Consider the following 15,453-nt stretch of genomic DNA (forward strand, 5'->3'; position numbering starts at 1 on the left):
TGTTTTGCTGCCAATGGAACTGGTGCTTTACAGAGAGTAAATGGGACAATGAAAAAGGAGGATTACCTCCAAATTCTTCAGGACAACCTAAAATCATCAGCCCGGAGGTCGGGTCTTGGGCGCAGTTGTATGGTGTTCCTGGGATTAAAGGCCTCACCTTTTCTCCTCCAAACATATTGCTGTGTATTGTGGCCAAACAGCTGAAATTGTGTTTCATCTGACATCACATGGACAAAGATAAGACCTTCTGGAGGAAAGTTCTGTGGTCTGATGAAACAAAAAATTGAGCTGTTTGGCCACAATACCCAGCAACGTGTTTGGAGGAGAAAATGTGAGGCCTTTAATCCCAGGAACATAATGCCTACCGTCAAGCATGGTGGTGGTAGTATTATGCTCTGGGCTCTGTTTTGCTGCCAATAGAACTGGTGCTTTACAGAGAGTAAATGGGACAATGAAAATGGAGGATTACCTCCAAATTCTTCAGGACAACCTAAAATCATCAGCTTGGAGGTTGGGTCTTGGGTACAGTTGTAGGGTGTTCCTGGGATTAAAGGCCTCACCTTTTCTCCTCCAAACATATTGCTGGGTATTTTGTCCAAACAGCTCAATTTTTGTTTCATCTGACATCACATGGACAAAGATAAGACCTTCTGGAGGAAAGTTCTGTGGTCAGATGAAACAAAAAATTGAGCTGTTTGGCCACAATACCCAGCAATATGTTTGGAGGAGAAAAGGTGAGGCCTTTAATCCCAGGAACACCAGGCCTACCGTCAAGCATGGTGGTGGTAGTATTATGCTCTGGGCTCGGTTTTGCTACCAATAGAACTGGTGCTTTACAGAGAGTAAATGGGACAATGACAAAGGAGGATTACCTCCAAATTCTTCAGGACAACCTAAAATCATCAGCCCGGAGGTTGGGTCTTGGGCGCTTTTGGGTGTTCCAACGGGACAATGACCCCAAATACATGTCAAAAGTGGTGAAGGAATGGCTAAATCAGGCTAGAATGAAGGTTTTAGAATGTCCTTCCCAAAGTCCTAACTTAAACGTGTGGACAATGCTGAAGAAACAAGTCCATGTCAGAAAGCCAACACATTTAGCTGAACTGCACCAATTTTGTCAAGAGGAGTGGTCAAAAATTCAACCAGAAGCTTGTGGATGGCTACCAAAAGCGCCTTATTGCAGTGAAACTTGCCAAGGGACATGTAAGCAAATATTAACATTACTGTATGTATACTTTTGACTCAGCAGATTTGCTCACATTTTCAGTAGACCCATAATAAATTCATAAAAGAACCAAACTTCATGAATGTTTTTTGTGACCAACAAGTATGTGCTCCAATCACTCCATCACAAAAAAAATAAGAGTTGTAGAAATGATTGGAAACTCAAGACAGCCATGACATTTTGTTCTTTACAAGTTTATGTCAACTTTTCACCACGACTGTAGCTTTTCAACAGAATGTATTTCGCTGTTGTCGCTTGTTGCTAGGCAGATTCTGAAGAGGAAAGGACAGGGAGATGCGACAGGAACAGGAAGTCAAATAGGCACCTACTAATTGCATACTTACTCATAACTCAATTTTAACGATTCCAGTGGGCTGAATACTTTTATGGCACTCGTGTGACCCAACAATGTGTAATTTATGTCATGTGATGGCCATCCCCCGCTCCAGACCCGAATAATTACTACCATCGACGCAACGAGGTCATCACCACCGACGAGTTGGACTTCACGCATCACAGCTACAAAGAAATGAGGCAGGTGAGTTGCTCTTAGGTACAGCTAATTGAATGAACTGTATGTTTGTTTTAAATAGTCTTTTGGATTGTATTTTATACAACAGAGCTTATTTGAGTCCATTCAATTTAGAGAAAGATTTTTTTTTAAATATTTTTTATACAAGCACACGTAAATTTAATTTAATTTAAGATAAGTATTCATTTTCTTTTATGCTTTTGTTCTTACTTTCATCTTATTATTATACGTTATTGTATGGCTTGATTTAATTTAGATATATTGTTTTTCCATCCATCCATCTATTTTCTACCGCTTGTCCCTCTCGGGGTCGCGGGGGTGCTGGAGCCTATCCCAGGAAGGGCGGAAGGCGGGGTCACACTCACATTCACACATGAGGGCCAATTTAGTGTTGCCACTCAACCTATCCCCTATTTTACCAGCACATTTAATTTAAGAATTTATTGTTTTAATCTTATTTTCATTTTCTTGTTGTAATTATTACTGCAAACAAACTGGCTAATTTAATTTAATAATTATTTTACCGGCACATCTAATTGTATTTCATTTATGAGGTGTAGTAATTTTATATTAGTTTTTATTTGAATTTCATTTTATGGTTATAAATATTACTGTGCACCGGCTAATTTAATTTAAAATACTGTGGAGTTTGTTTTATTTGTATTAATATAATTATTTCACCAGTACATCCATCCATTTTCTACCGCTTGTCCCTTTCAGGGTCACAGGGGGTTCATCTCAGCTGCATTCGTACAACTTAGTGAATTAAATTTAAAAGAGGTGGCAATTTTATTTTCAACCTAATGTTATGTTATAATTATTACTTAATACTTGCTAATTGGATTTAATATAAATGTGTATGTATATATATATATCTATATATATATATATATATATATATATATATATATATATATATATATATAGATATATATATATACACACATATATATATATATATATTTTTTTGTCTTTTTAAAAAAAATATTATTATTATTTTTCCGGCAGATTTAGATTATATATGAGCGGTGGTAATTGATTATAATGTTTTTATTTTTTATTTAATTTTATGGTTATAAATAAAATTGTGTACCGGCAAATTTATTTAGGATACTGTATCAGTTCTTTTTTTTTTTGTATTATTGTAATTATTTTAGTGGCACAACTTAGTGAATAAAATTTAGAAGCGGTTTTATTTTATTTTATTGTTGGTATTGTTGATTTAATTTGAGATGGATATATATTATTGTATAATGTCATTTTTCCGGCACATCTAATTTGATTAAATTTATGAGCGGTAGTAATTTATTTTAATTTAATTCTGTGTTTGTAAATATTATTGTGTACCGTCTAATTAAATTTAGGATACTGTTTTTTATTATTATTATTATTATTATCACAACTTGAAATTTTTTTTTTAAAGACAGGTAGTATTTGTATTTTATTTTTTTCCATCTTATTTTCAGTTTATTGTTATAATTGCCACACCAGCTAATTTAATTTAGTATTTTCTTTCCCAAACTTGTATTTATTATTATAATTATACTGGCTCATCTAATTTCATTTAAGAGAGGTAAACATTGTATTTGATTTATTATTTATATTATTATAATGATTTATTTATTCTAAGAGTGGGAGTTGTTTTACTATTTATATTTTTCATTATTATACCAGCACATCTAATTTAATTGAATTATACTTTTTTGATGTTATATTGGAGGAGCAGCTCCGAGTTGAAAGCCAAGCCCGATAATAAATATTGTTATTGTAGTTATGATTATTAAAGTATTGTTAGATAGTGCAGGTGGGACTGGAGCAGCTGTTTAAGTTCCTATTAAAGTGATTAAGAAGTGCTTTAGAGGAGCTCAGTGTCCTGAGCGGCTGTCGTGACCCCCGGTGACCACACCCCTCCATCCCCCCTCGGTGAACGTGCAGCCATGTTTTTTTGATGTGTCGCCTTGAAACGCTCCAGCGGGAAGATGAAAGGGGAAATAAATGGATCCTCCTGTGTGTCGCACAGCGTCAAAGAAAAAAAGAAAAGGAGGCGCTATTTTTCAAAAGTGGGGCCCTGCAAAAACCCTTTTCCACCCCCGTGACATTTCCTTTCTCCGTGCAGGTAGCTGATAGTGCTCCTTGCCGCTTTTTACATAAAACGCCATTGTGACTTCCTGCCAGCGAGGACGTCCTCCTTTACTACATGAAATATGGAAAATGACCTCCGTGGCTGTACAGTAGCTCTGCTAGGAAGAAGCGGGGAGGAAAAAGAATAGATTTCTTGGCGTTAAACAAAAAAATGGCACATTAAAAGAGTTTATAAATATAAGTATGTCAAGCATCAAAATCAATAAGATTCTTGCCTTGGCAAGAATGACGTGCTTCCTCTACGTTTTGGCCATCTTTCGGTAAACCAATAGGGTTCTTTTAGTGAATTATCGACTCCATTTGATAGGAGTCCAGCATTAAACAGACATGGTTCCAAAGCTATTGTTAGCCGCCTCGTGATAAATCAATAGGGTTCTCGCTTTGACAAAACATTTAAAGAGTTCAAGTGCAGTAATGACAGGAAACACATTCAAATGCGACATAGGGATCTTGCTTAATGTATAGACTTAAATTATAGACTAAGAGATGTTACCTTTTCTATCTTTCGTCAGGTGTCACTTAAAATAACAGAGTTCTTGTTTTGGCAGAGTTGAGTCAAATCAATAGGGTTCTTGCTTAGTTTATAGACTTAAATCATAGACTAAGAGACCTACGTTACCTTTTCTATGTTTTGTCAGGTGTCACTTAAAATCAATAGAGTTCTTGTTTTGACAAAGTTCAGTCAAATTATTAGGGTTCTTTCTTAATGTATAAACTTAACTGTTACCTTTTTTGTCAAGTATCTTTCAAAATCATTAGAGTTCTTGTTTTGGCAGAGTTGAGTTGAATCGATAGGGTTCTTGCTTAATGTATAGACTTAAATTATAGACTAGGAGACCTATGTTACCTTTTATATCTTTTGTCAGGTGTCACTTAAAATCATTAGAGTTCTTGTCTTGACACAGTCGAGTCAAATCAATAGCGTTCTTGCTTTGTTACAAGTTGATGCTGCACTCATTTTATAAGCTATTACTTAATAATGACAAATTAATTCTCATGCATCACTCAAAATCAATAGAGTTCTTGCTTTGTCATTTGTCATCATTCAAAATCAGTAGAATTCTTGTTTTGGCAGAGTTGAGTCAAATCAATAGCGTTCTTGCTTAATATATAGACATCATTTATAGACTGAGAGACCTACGATACCTTTTCTATCTTTTGTCGGATGTCATTTAAAATCTATAGAGTTCTTGTTTTGACACAGTCGAGTCAATTCAATAGAGTTCTTGCTTTGTCCTTTGTCAAGTATCATTCAAAATCAGTAGAATTCTTGTTTTGACACAGTCGAGTCAAATCAATAGGGTTCTTGCTTTGTTACAACTTGATGCTGCACTCATTTTATAGGCTAAAATTTAATAATGACAAAGTCATTCTCATGCATCAGGTATCACTCAAAATCAACAGAGTTCTTGTTTTGTCCTTTGTCAAGTATCATTCAAAATCAGTAGAATTCTTGTTTTGGAAGAGTTGAGTCGAATCAATAGCATTCTTGCTTAATATATAGACATCATTTATAAACTACAAGACCGACGTTACCTTTTCTATCTTTTGTCAGATGTCACTTAAAATCAATAGAGTTCTTGTTTTGACACAGTCGAGTCAAATCAATAGGGTTCTTGCTTGATTTATAGACATCATTTATAGACTACGAGACCTACGTTACCTTTTCTATCTTTTGTCATGTGTCACTTAAAATCAATATAGTTCTTGTTTTGACACAAGTTGATGCTGCACTCATTTTGTAGGTCATAACTTAACAATGACAAGTGCATTCTAATTCGTCAGGTATCACTCAAAATCAACAGAATTCTTACTTTGTGTCAAATTATGCTTAGATACAGAGTGATACACATTTTATAAACCATTAGCTCCATGCTACCTTTTTGACATTTGTCAAGTATCACTCAAAATTAATAGAGTTCTTGTTTTGTCATTTGTCAAGTATCATTCAAAATCAATAGAGTTCTTGTCTTGACACAGTTAAGTCAAATCATTAGGGTTCTTGCTTAATTTATAGACTGAAATGATAGACTAAAAGACCCATGTTACCTTTTATATCTTTTGTCAGGTGTCACTAAAAATCAATAGAGTTCTTGTCTTGACACAGTCGAGTCAAATCAATAGCGTTCTTGCTTTGTTACAAGTTGATGCTGCACTCATTTTATAGGCTATAACTTAATAATGACAAATTCATTCTAATTCATCAGGTATCACTCAAAATCAACAGAATTCTTACTTTGTGTCAAACTATGCTTATATACAGAGTGATACACATTTTATAAACCATTAGCCCCATGCTACCATGTTTGACATTGGTCAAGTATCACTCAAAATCAATAGAGTTCTTGCTTTGTCCTTTGTCAAAGTACCATTCAAATTCAGTAGAGCTCTTGTTTTGACACAGTTGAGTCGAATCAATAGGGTTCTTGCTTAAAGTATAAACTTAAATTATAGACTGAGAGACCTACGTTACCTTTTCTATCTTTTGTCAGGTGTCATTTAAAATCAATAGAGTTCTTGTTTCGACACAGTCGAGTCAAATCAATAGCGTTCTTGCTTTGTTACAAGTTGATGCTGCACTCATTTTATAGGCTATAACTTAATAATGACAAATGAATTCTAATTAATCAGGTATCACTCAAAATCTATAGAATTCTTACTTTGTGTAAAATCATGGAGTTCTTGTTAGATACGGAATGATACACATTTTATAAACCATTAGCCCCATGCTACCTTTTCTGACATTTGTCAATTATCACTCAAAATCAATAGAGTTCTTGTTTTGTCCTTTGTCAAATATTCAAACTCAGTAGAGCGCTTGTTTTGACAGAGTTGAGTCGAATCAATAGGGTTCTTGCTTAATTAATAGACTTAAATTATTGACTGAGAGACCTATGTTACCTTTTCTATCTTTTGTCAGGTTTCACTTAAAATCAATAGAGTTCTTGACTCGACACAGTCGAGTCAAATCAATAGCGTTCTTGCTTTGTCACAAGTTGATGCTGCACTCATTTTATAGGCTATAACTTAATGACAAATTCATTCTAATTCATCAGGTATCACTCAAAATCAACAGAATTCTTACTTTGTGTCAAATTATGCTTGGATACAGAGTGATACACATTTTAAAAAATATTAGCCCCATGCTACCTTTTTGACATTTGTCAAGTATCAATCAAAATTAATAGAGTTCTTGTTTTGTCATTTGTCAATGTATCATTCAAAATCAGTAGAGTTCTTGTTTTGACACAGTTGAGTCGAATCAATAGGGTACTTGCTTAGTTTATAGACTTAAATTATTGACTGAGAGACCTATGTTACGTTTTCTATCTTTTGTCAGGTGTCACTTAAAATCAATAGAGTTCTTGTTTTGACACAGTCGAGTCGAATCAATAGCGTTCTTGCTTTGTCACAAGTTGATGCTGCACTCATTTTATAGGCTATAACTTACTAATGACAAATTCATTGTCATTCATCAGGTATCACTCAAAATCAACAGAATTCTTACTTTGGGTCAAATTATGCTTAGATGCAGAGTGATAAACATTTTATAAACCATTAGCCCCATGCTACCTTTTCTGTTCTTTGTCAAGTATCATTCAAAATCATTAGAGTTCTTGTTTTGACACAGTTGAGTCAAATCAGTAGAGTTCTTGCTTTATTTATTGACTTGAATTATAGACTAAGAGACCTACTTTACCTTTTCTACGTTGTGTCAGGTGTCACTTAAAATCAATAGAGTTCTTGTTTTGACACAGTCGAGTCAAATCAATAGGGTTCTTGCTTTGTCACAGGTTGACGCTGCTCTCATTTTATAGGCTATAACTTAATGATGACAAATTCATACTAATTCATCAGGTATCGCTCAAAATCAACGGAATTCTTACTTTGTGTCAAATCATGGAGTTCCTGCTTGGATACAGAGTGATACACATTTTATAAACCATTATCCCTATGCTACGTTTCTGTCCTTTGTCAAATATCACTCAAAATCAATAGAGTTCTTGTTTTGTCCTTTGTCAATTATCATTCAAAATCAATAGAGTTCTTATCTTGACACAGTTAAGTCAAATCATTAGGGTTCTTGCTTAATTTGTAGACTGAAATTATAGACTAAAAGACCCATGTTACCTTTTCTATCTTTTGTCAGGTGTCACTTAAAATCAATAGAGTTCTTGTCTTGACACAGTCGAGTCAAATCAATAGCGTTCTTGCTTTGTCACAAGTTGATGCTGCACTCATTTTATAGGCTATAACTTAATGACAAATTCACTCTAATTCATCAGGTATCACTCAAAATCAACAGAATTCTTACTTTGTGTCAAATTATGCTTGGATACAGAGTGATACACATTTTAAAAAAGATTAGCCCCATGCTACCTTTTTGACATTTGTCAAGTATCAATCAAAATTAATAGAGTTCTTGTTTTGTCATTTGTCAAGTATCATTCAAAATCAATAGAGTTCTTGTTTTGGTAGAGTTGAGTCGCATCATTAGGATTCTTGCTTGATTTATAGACTTAAATTATAGACTAAGAGGCCTACGTTACCTTTTCTATCTTTTGTCAGGTGTCACTTAAAATCAATAGAGTTCTTGTCTGGACACATTCGAGTCAAATCAATAGCGTTCTTGCTTTGTCACAAGTTGATGCTGCACTCATTTTATAGGCTATAACTTAATGACAAATTCATTCTAATTCATCAGGTATCACTCAAAATCAACAGAATTCTTACTTTGTGTCAAATTATGCTTGGATACAGAGTGATACACATTTTATAAACCATTAGCCCCATGCTACATTTTCTGTCCTTTGTCAAGTATCACTAAAAATTAATAGAGTTCTTGTTTTGTCATTTGTCAATTATCATTCAAAATCAATAGAGTTCTTATCTTGACACAGTTAAGTCAAATCATTAGGGTTCTTGCTTAATTTGTAGACTGAAATTATAGACTAAAAGACCCATGTTACCTTTTATATCTTTTGTCAGGTGTCACTTAAAATCAATAGAGTTCTTGTCTTGACACAGTCGAGTCAAATCAATAGCGTTCTTGCTTTGTCACAAGTTGATGCTGCACTCATTTTATAGGCTATAACTTAATGACAAATTCACTCTAATTCATCAGGTATCACTCAAAATCAACAGAATTCTTACTTTGTGTCAAATTATGCTTGGATACAGAGTGATACACATTTAAAAAAAGATTAGCCCCATGCTACCTTTTTGACATTTGTCAAGTATCAATCAAAATGAATAGAGTTCTTGTTTTGTCATTTGTCAAGTATCATTCAAAATCAATAGAGTTCTTGTTTTGGTAGAGTTGAGTCGCATCATTAGGATTCTTGCTTGATTTATAGACTTAAATTATAGACTAAGAGGCCTACGTTACCTTTTCTATCTTTTGTCAGGTGTCACTTAAAATCAGTAGAGTTCTTGTCTGAACACAGTCGAGTCAAATCAATAGGGTTCTTGCTTCAATGTTGTTGTTCTAAGGAGGAGGTGAAAGGCTGATGAATGAATGAATGCTTGTCCACAGCTGATGAAGGTGGTGAATGAAATGTGCCCCAACATCACTCGCATCTACAACATCGGCAAAAGCCACAGCGGCCTCAAACTGTACGCCATCGAGATTTCCGACAACCCGGGCGAGCACGAAGCGGGTGAGCGAGGGCGGGCGCCAACCCCGCAATGACGTATGGTGTATTTAACCTGCGCTGCCCTCGCCGCCTCAGGTGAGCCCGAGTTCCGCTACACGGCCGGTTCCCACGGCAACGAGGTGCTGGGCCGGGAGCTGCTGCTGCTGCTGATGCAGTTCATGTGCGTGGAGTACCTGTCGGGCAACCAGCGCGTCAGACACCTGGTGGAGGAGACCAGGATCCACCTGCTGCCGTCTGTCAACCCCGATGGCTACGAGAAAGCCTTCCAAGTGGTAGGTCCGCCAACCTTTTTACAGTCCTCACGCCCGGGGCCTCTGGTGACTAATCGGCCGGGCAGGTGTGTGCTTGCTCCTGATGAGGTGCAGGTGCACACACTGATGTGCTTTCATGTCACTGCAGCATGTCAGCTTTCATCCTCATAATCACACGCCACGCATCCCTGCTGCAGACCTGACGTCTTCCGGCTACCCTCCTACAAACATCAATATGAAAATACTTATTTACAACAAATAAATAGTAATAGTCATTACAAGATTTTTTTTGTAATTAATCTATTGTAACCAAATGGACATAACTTTAAAAAAATAATTTAAACATATAAAAATGGACACATTTTAATGATGTACATTCCGAATAAGTAGAAATTGAATAGCTGTTTTGTAAATATTACTTTTTCGTAAAAAATAAATTTTTACGTATACAAAATATGTATGTGTGTGTACATATATATATATATATATATATATATATATATATATATATATATATATATATATATATATATATATATATATATATATATATATATATATATATATATATTATACTATACGTAATATACGTGTAAATATATGTGTGTATGTGTACCGGTTTATATTTGTGTGTGTATATGTATATATATACACATAATAGTGTGTGTGTGTATATATAAATATATATATATATATATATATATGTGTGTGTGTGTGTGTGTGTGTGTGTGTGTGTGTGTGTGTGTGTGTGTGTATATTTGTGTATATATGTATATATATACACATTTATTTGTGTGTATTTATGTGTGTGTATATATGTATATATATGTGGGTATACAGTATGTATATGTGTATATATATATGTGTGTGTATATGTATATACATTTTCACATATATGTGTGTGTGTGTGTGTATATATATGTGGGTATATATATATATATATATATATATATGTGTGTGTGTATATTTATATGATAAATAAATGATAATATGTGTATATATGTATATATATATATATATACATAAATGTGTGTGTATATATATATGTGTTAGTATGTATGTATATATATATATATATATATATACACACATATTTGTAGGTGTATATATATGCGGGTGTATATATATGTGTGTATATAAATGTGTATGTGTGTGTATACATATATATATATGTGTATGTGTGTGTGTGTATATATGTATGTATACACGTGTATATGTGTATATATATGCATATATATGTGTGTGTGTGTGTGTGTGTATATATATATATATATATATATATATACATAAATATATGTGTGTGTATATATATATATATATATATATATATTTATATATATATATATATATATATATATATATATGTATATATGTATATATATATATTATTCCGTAAAACTAGAAATTGAATACATCTTTAGTAAATATTGAGAAAATTGTAAATTATACAATAAATGTTTGTTTTTTTAAATATATATAAATAATCCATTTTAAATGTTCTGTTTCAACTAAATGGACATTTCCACTTGAAAAATTTCGAACAAAAAAAAAATTACCGCATTTTAAATATCTAAAATTCTAACTAAGTAATATTTTTTTAATTGTCCATAAATAAATTATACAAATTCAAATAAAAAATATGTATACATATATTTCAGATTACTATATTCCAACCAATTAACATTCCCCATTAGTAGAATAAATAATAATCAATCAATCAATCAATCAATGTTTATTTATATAGCCCTAAATCACAAGTGTCTCAAAGGGCTGTACAAGCCACAACGACATCCTCGGTACAGAGCCCACATAATAAGTAAATATTATTATTTAGTAAATAATATATCAAATTTAACAAAAATGATACAAATAAATATGAACTTATATACACATTCAGAATAACTAGAAATTAAATAAATATTTTTTAATTATTAAGAACATTGTACATATACAAACTATAATACAATAAATATGATTTTTTTTTTCTAATATATAAAATAATGAATTAATATGTTTTAAATAAATGGACATTTTGATTTAAAAAATCTAACAAATAAAAATTACCACATTGTAAATATCAAAAATTCAATTTTTTAAATTTTTACATTTGTTAAATTGTCCACAAAAAATGATGATACAAATAAACACATTTTAATAAAAATATGTTTAAATATATTTCTGATTAATATATTTCAACTAAATGTATATTTACTTTTCAAAAAATAATGTAAAACATAAATAAAAATAAAAAGATTTTGAATGTGTAACATTCTGAATAACAAGAAATTAAATAGATATTTTGTAAATATTATTTAGTAAAAAATGTATTCAATTTATCATATACAAAAAAATATACATATAAACACAAACAAAAATATGTTTTTAATAATATAAATAAATATATGGAAAATCAACCGTCCATAGGAGTGGGAAGAAACAGAGCTTGTCTGGTCCCACCCCTGTGCCATAATCAGCCATTCAGAAAGACAGAACCAGCTGAACCTCAAATTAGCAAGCATGTGGCAACTTCGGCAAGGAAAAACTCCTCTGTGGGAAGAAACCTCGTACAGAGCCAAGGCTCAGTGGGATGGCTGTCTGTCTCGACCAGTTAGGTAGAGAGAGAGAGTGGAGGGCCATTGATTCGATTTGATTCGACCCCTGTCCCATAATGAGTATCTGATAGTAACATCAGAAACTTTACAGCAAACTTGCACTTTCTTGAAGCTGCCTTGCATATTATAATACTTATGTAAAAGTGCATCAACCCACACAATTTAATTCTACAGTGTCGATTGCAGAAAGAATTGTGTATTGAAAATACTTACTCATACAAAACTTGTTCTTGCTGTTGTGCAGGGTTCTGAGCTCAGCGGCTGGTCTCTGGGCCGATGGAGCAACGACGGAATAGACATCCACCACAACTTCCCCGACCTCAACTCCATACTGTGGGAGGCTGAGGCCAAGAAGTGGATCCCTCGCCGCATGGCCAACCATTACGTGGCCGTCCCCGAGTGGTACCAGACCCAAAACGCCTCGGTGAGTCATTCTTGGAGAAATACTCCAATAGAAGAAGTGCATCAATGATTTAACCTTTATGAAGACAATGTGAAAAGTTTTTATTGCCACTGTCAGAGACGTATTCATTTAAACAATTATTTGGATTTTGTGCTTTATCACTCTGCGAGTTGTCAGTCATATTAAATTTTCTTTCTCCTCTCTTAAAACAACGCAAGCAATGTATAGTCAAATTCAATAGAATTGCCAGATTTGACTTACAAAATTCTAAATAGTATTCAAATTAAATTGAATAAAATTGACAGATTTTATTGACAAAACTCAAAAAATTTAATTCAAAACTAATCAAATCAAATTCAATAGAATTGTCGTATTTGATTCATTTAATTCTAAAAACTAAACTAAAAATTAATCACAATTACATTTAATAGAATTGACATATTTGATTAAGGAAATTCTAAAACACAAACTAAACTATTCAAAATAAATGCAATAAAATCGACAGATTCAACAAGGAAATTCTAAAATAAAAACTAACTAAAAACTATTCAAATTAAATTAAATAGAAATAGAATGGACAGATTTGACTAACAAAATTCTAAAAAAAAACTAATTAAAAACAGAGAACATATGATTCAATAGAATGAACCACTTTGATAAACGAAATTCAAAAATAATTTACTAATTTATAAATTCACAAAAGTAATTTACTAAAAACAAAAACATATATGAAATTCAGTGGAATTAATCATTTGACTTCAAAAATTCTAAAACAAATTACCTAAAAATTATTAAGATTAATAATTTTCTAAAAGATAAACTAAAAACTATTCAAATTAAATTGAATAGAAATAGAATGAACAGATTTGATCAACAAAATTCTAAAAAAAAAAAGAAAAGAAAACTATTAAAGTTTAATCGAATAAAATTGAGAAATTCTATCAACAAATTTCCAAAAAATAAAAAACTTGTATGAAATTTAATTAAATTTAATTCAATAGAATTGACAGATTTGATGAACAAAATTCTAAAAAAAAAAAAAAACATTTGAAATCAAATTCAATAGAATTAACAGATTTGATTAACCTAATCTTAACTGAGGAATTATTTTTAATGGATGTCATATTTTGTTTTAATGATATACTGTATTAGAATATTGAATATTAAAAAAAAACAAATAACTATGTTAATTTGATTAAATCTAATTTATTATTTTGCATACCTTTTTTAGCTATACTTAAAATATAACATGATAAATATTTATTAGGTAATCACATTTTAAATAATTCTTAATGTAATTTTTAGGAAATAATTAAAACTTTTTTTTTTTTTTCATTTTAGCTGTTTCTAATAGTGCTCCTTTATTGGCTGTCACTAACTAGTACTAAATGTACTCAGGTTAGTAGTAGATTATCACTGTATGACTCAGAGTCCTGATGCGACCCCCACCTCCAGTTTGGCAAAAAAGTGAGGCGAGGATCATCCATGCCTGGAAAAAGATGAAAAAAAAAAAATAAGAGGGGGGGGGGTTGCACGTTGGCGTACAAACGGCGTCTATTTCAGGACAGGCGGATGCCTCGTCTGTTACTGACGGCGAGGCTGACAGCCAAAATAGATGCCGCTGTCTATTTTAAGCTCTTCGCGAGTGCAGCGTGACGTTGGCGCCGTGTGAGTCATACACTAGGGGGGGGTTCCGAAATAGCTGCTGGGGTGCCCGTCTTTACTCGCCCTCCCGCCACCCCTCAGCATCATGAGCAGCGCCGGCATGAAGAGGCAATCAGACCAAGTTGATCTTTATCAATATCTGCAGACGCAATACAAGCACCGCCTTATATAGCAGCCTCTTGGCCTCAACACATGTCGGTGGATTTAACACCTCTCCCCAAATAGATACCACCCTTTCTTTGTAAACACACATGGGCATGGTCCTACAGCCGTGCAGCAAGTGCAAACTACAGGATTTGTCACCTCTAATAGACTACACGCCCCAAATAGACGCCTCCAATTTCCTCCCACGGATGAGAGTCAGCACGGGCTCACGGCCAAAGTCAGGACACCTATCACAGTACAGCTGTAATTGACGCCATGTTTCAACTAATCACCAACAATTAAACGCCTCTCCCCAAATAGACACCACCCTGTCCTCCCAAACACACATCAGCTTTATTGGAAGCCATGCATCCATTAGTCACCAACAATTAAGAACCTCTTTCTTTCTCCCAAACACACCTGGGCATGGTCTTACAGCCAAACTACACCATTTTTATTTGGGTAAAAAAAAAAATGGTGGCACGCGCCAACAGAGTCATTATTTACCATAGGTCGCCATGGAGACGCGGGCTCTGATCGCCTGGATGGAGAAGATCCCCTTCGTGCTGGGCGGCAACCTCCAGGGCGGCGAGCTGGTGGTGACCTTCCCGTACGACAAGACCCGCTCGCAGGGCGTCACCCGGGAGACCACGCCCACCTCGGACGACCACGTGTTCCGCTGGCTGGCCTTCGCCTACGCCTCCACCCACCGCCTCATGACCGCCGCCAACCGACGGGTGTGCCACATGGAGGACTTCGCCAAGGAGGACGGCACCATCAACGGGGCGTCCTGGCACACGGTGGCGGGCAGTGAGTGCGGGG

General features: G+C 34.0%; 1 protein-coding gene across 4 annotated transcripts in view; it reads left to right on the plus strand.

Annotated features, from left to right (window-relative positions):
* The window catches only part of cpxm2 (carboxypeptidase X (M14 family), member 2), a 92,242-nt gene that overhangs the window by 62,664 nt on the left and 14,125 nt on the right, over positions 1-15,453 (plus strand). For all 4 annotated transcript variants that reach the window (XM_062055323.1, XM_062055325.1, XM_062055324.1 and 1 more), the window contains 5 exons: positions 1,675-1,763; positions 9,436-9,559; positions 9,632-9,828; positions 12,664-12,843; positions 15,144-15,441. In XM_062055323.1, coding sequence (XP_061911307.1) covers positions 1,675-1,763; positions 9,436-9,559; positions 9,632-9,828; positions 12,664-12,843; positions 15,144-15,441 — 888 coding nt within the window. The remainder of the gene's footprint in view (positions 1-1,674; positions 1,764-9,435; positions 9,560-9,631; positions 9,829-12,663; positions 12,844-15,143; positions 15,442-15,453) is intronic.

This window comes from Entelurus aequoreus, linkage group LG08, assembly GCF_033978785.1.
Source record: "Entelurus aequoreus isolate RoL-2023_Sb linkage group LG08, RoL_Eaeq_v1.1, whole genome shotgun sequence".
Classification (NCBI taxonomy): domain Eukaryota; kingdom Metazoa; phylum Chordata; class Actinopteri; order Syngnathiformes; family Syngnathidae; genus Entelurus; species Entelurus aequoreus.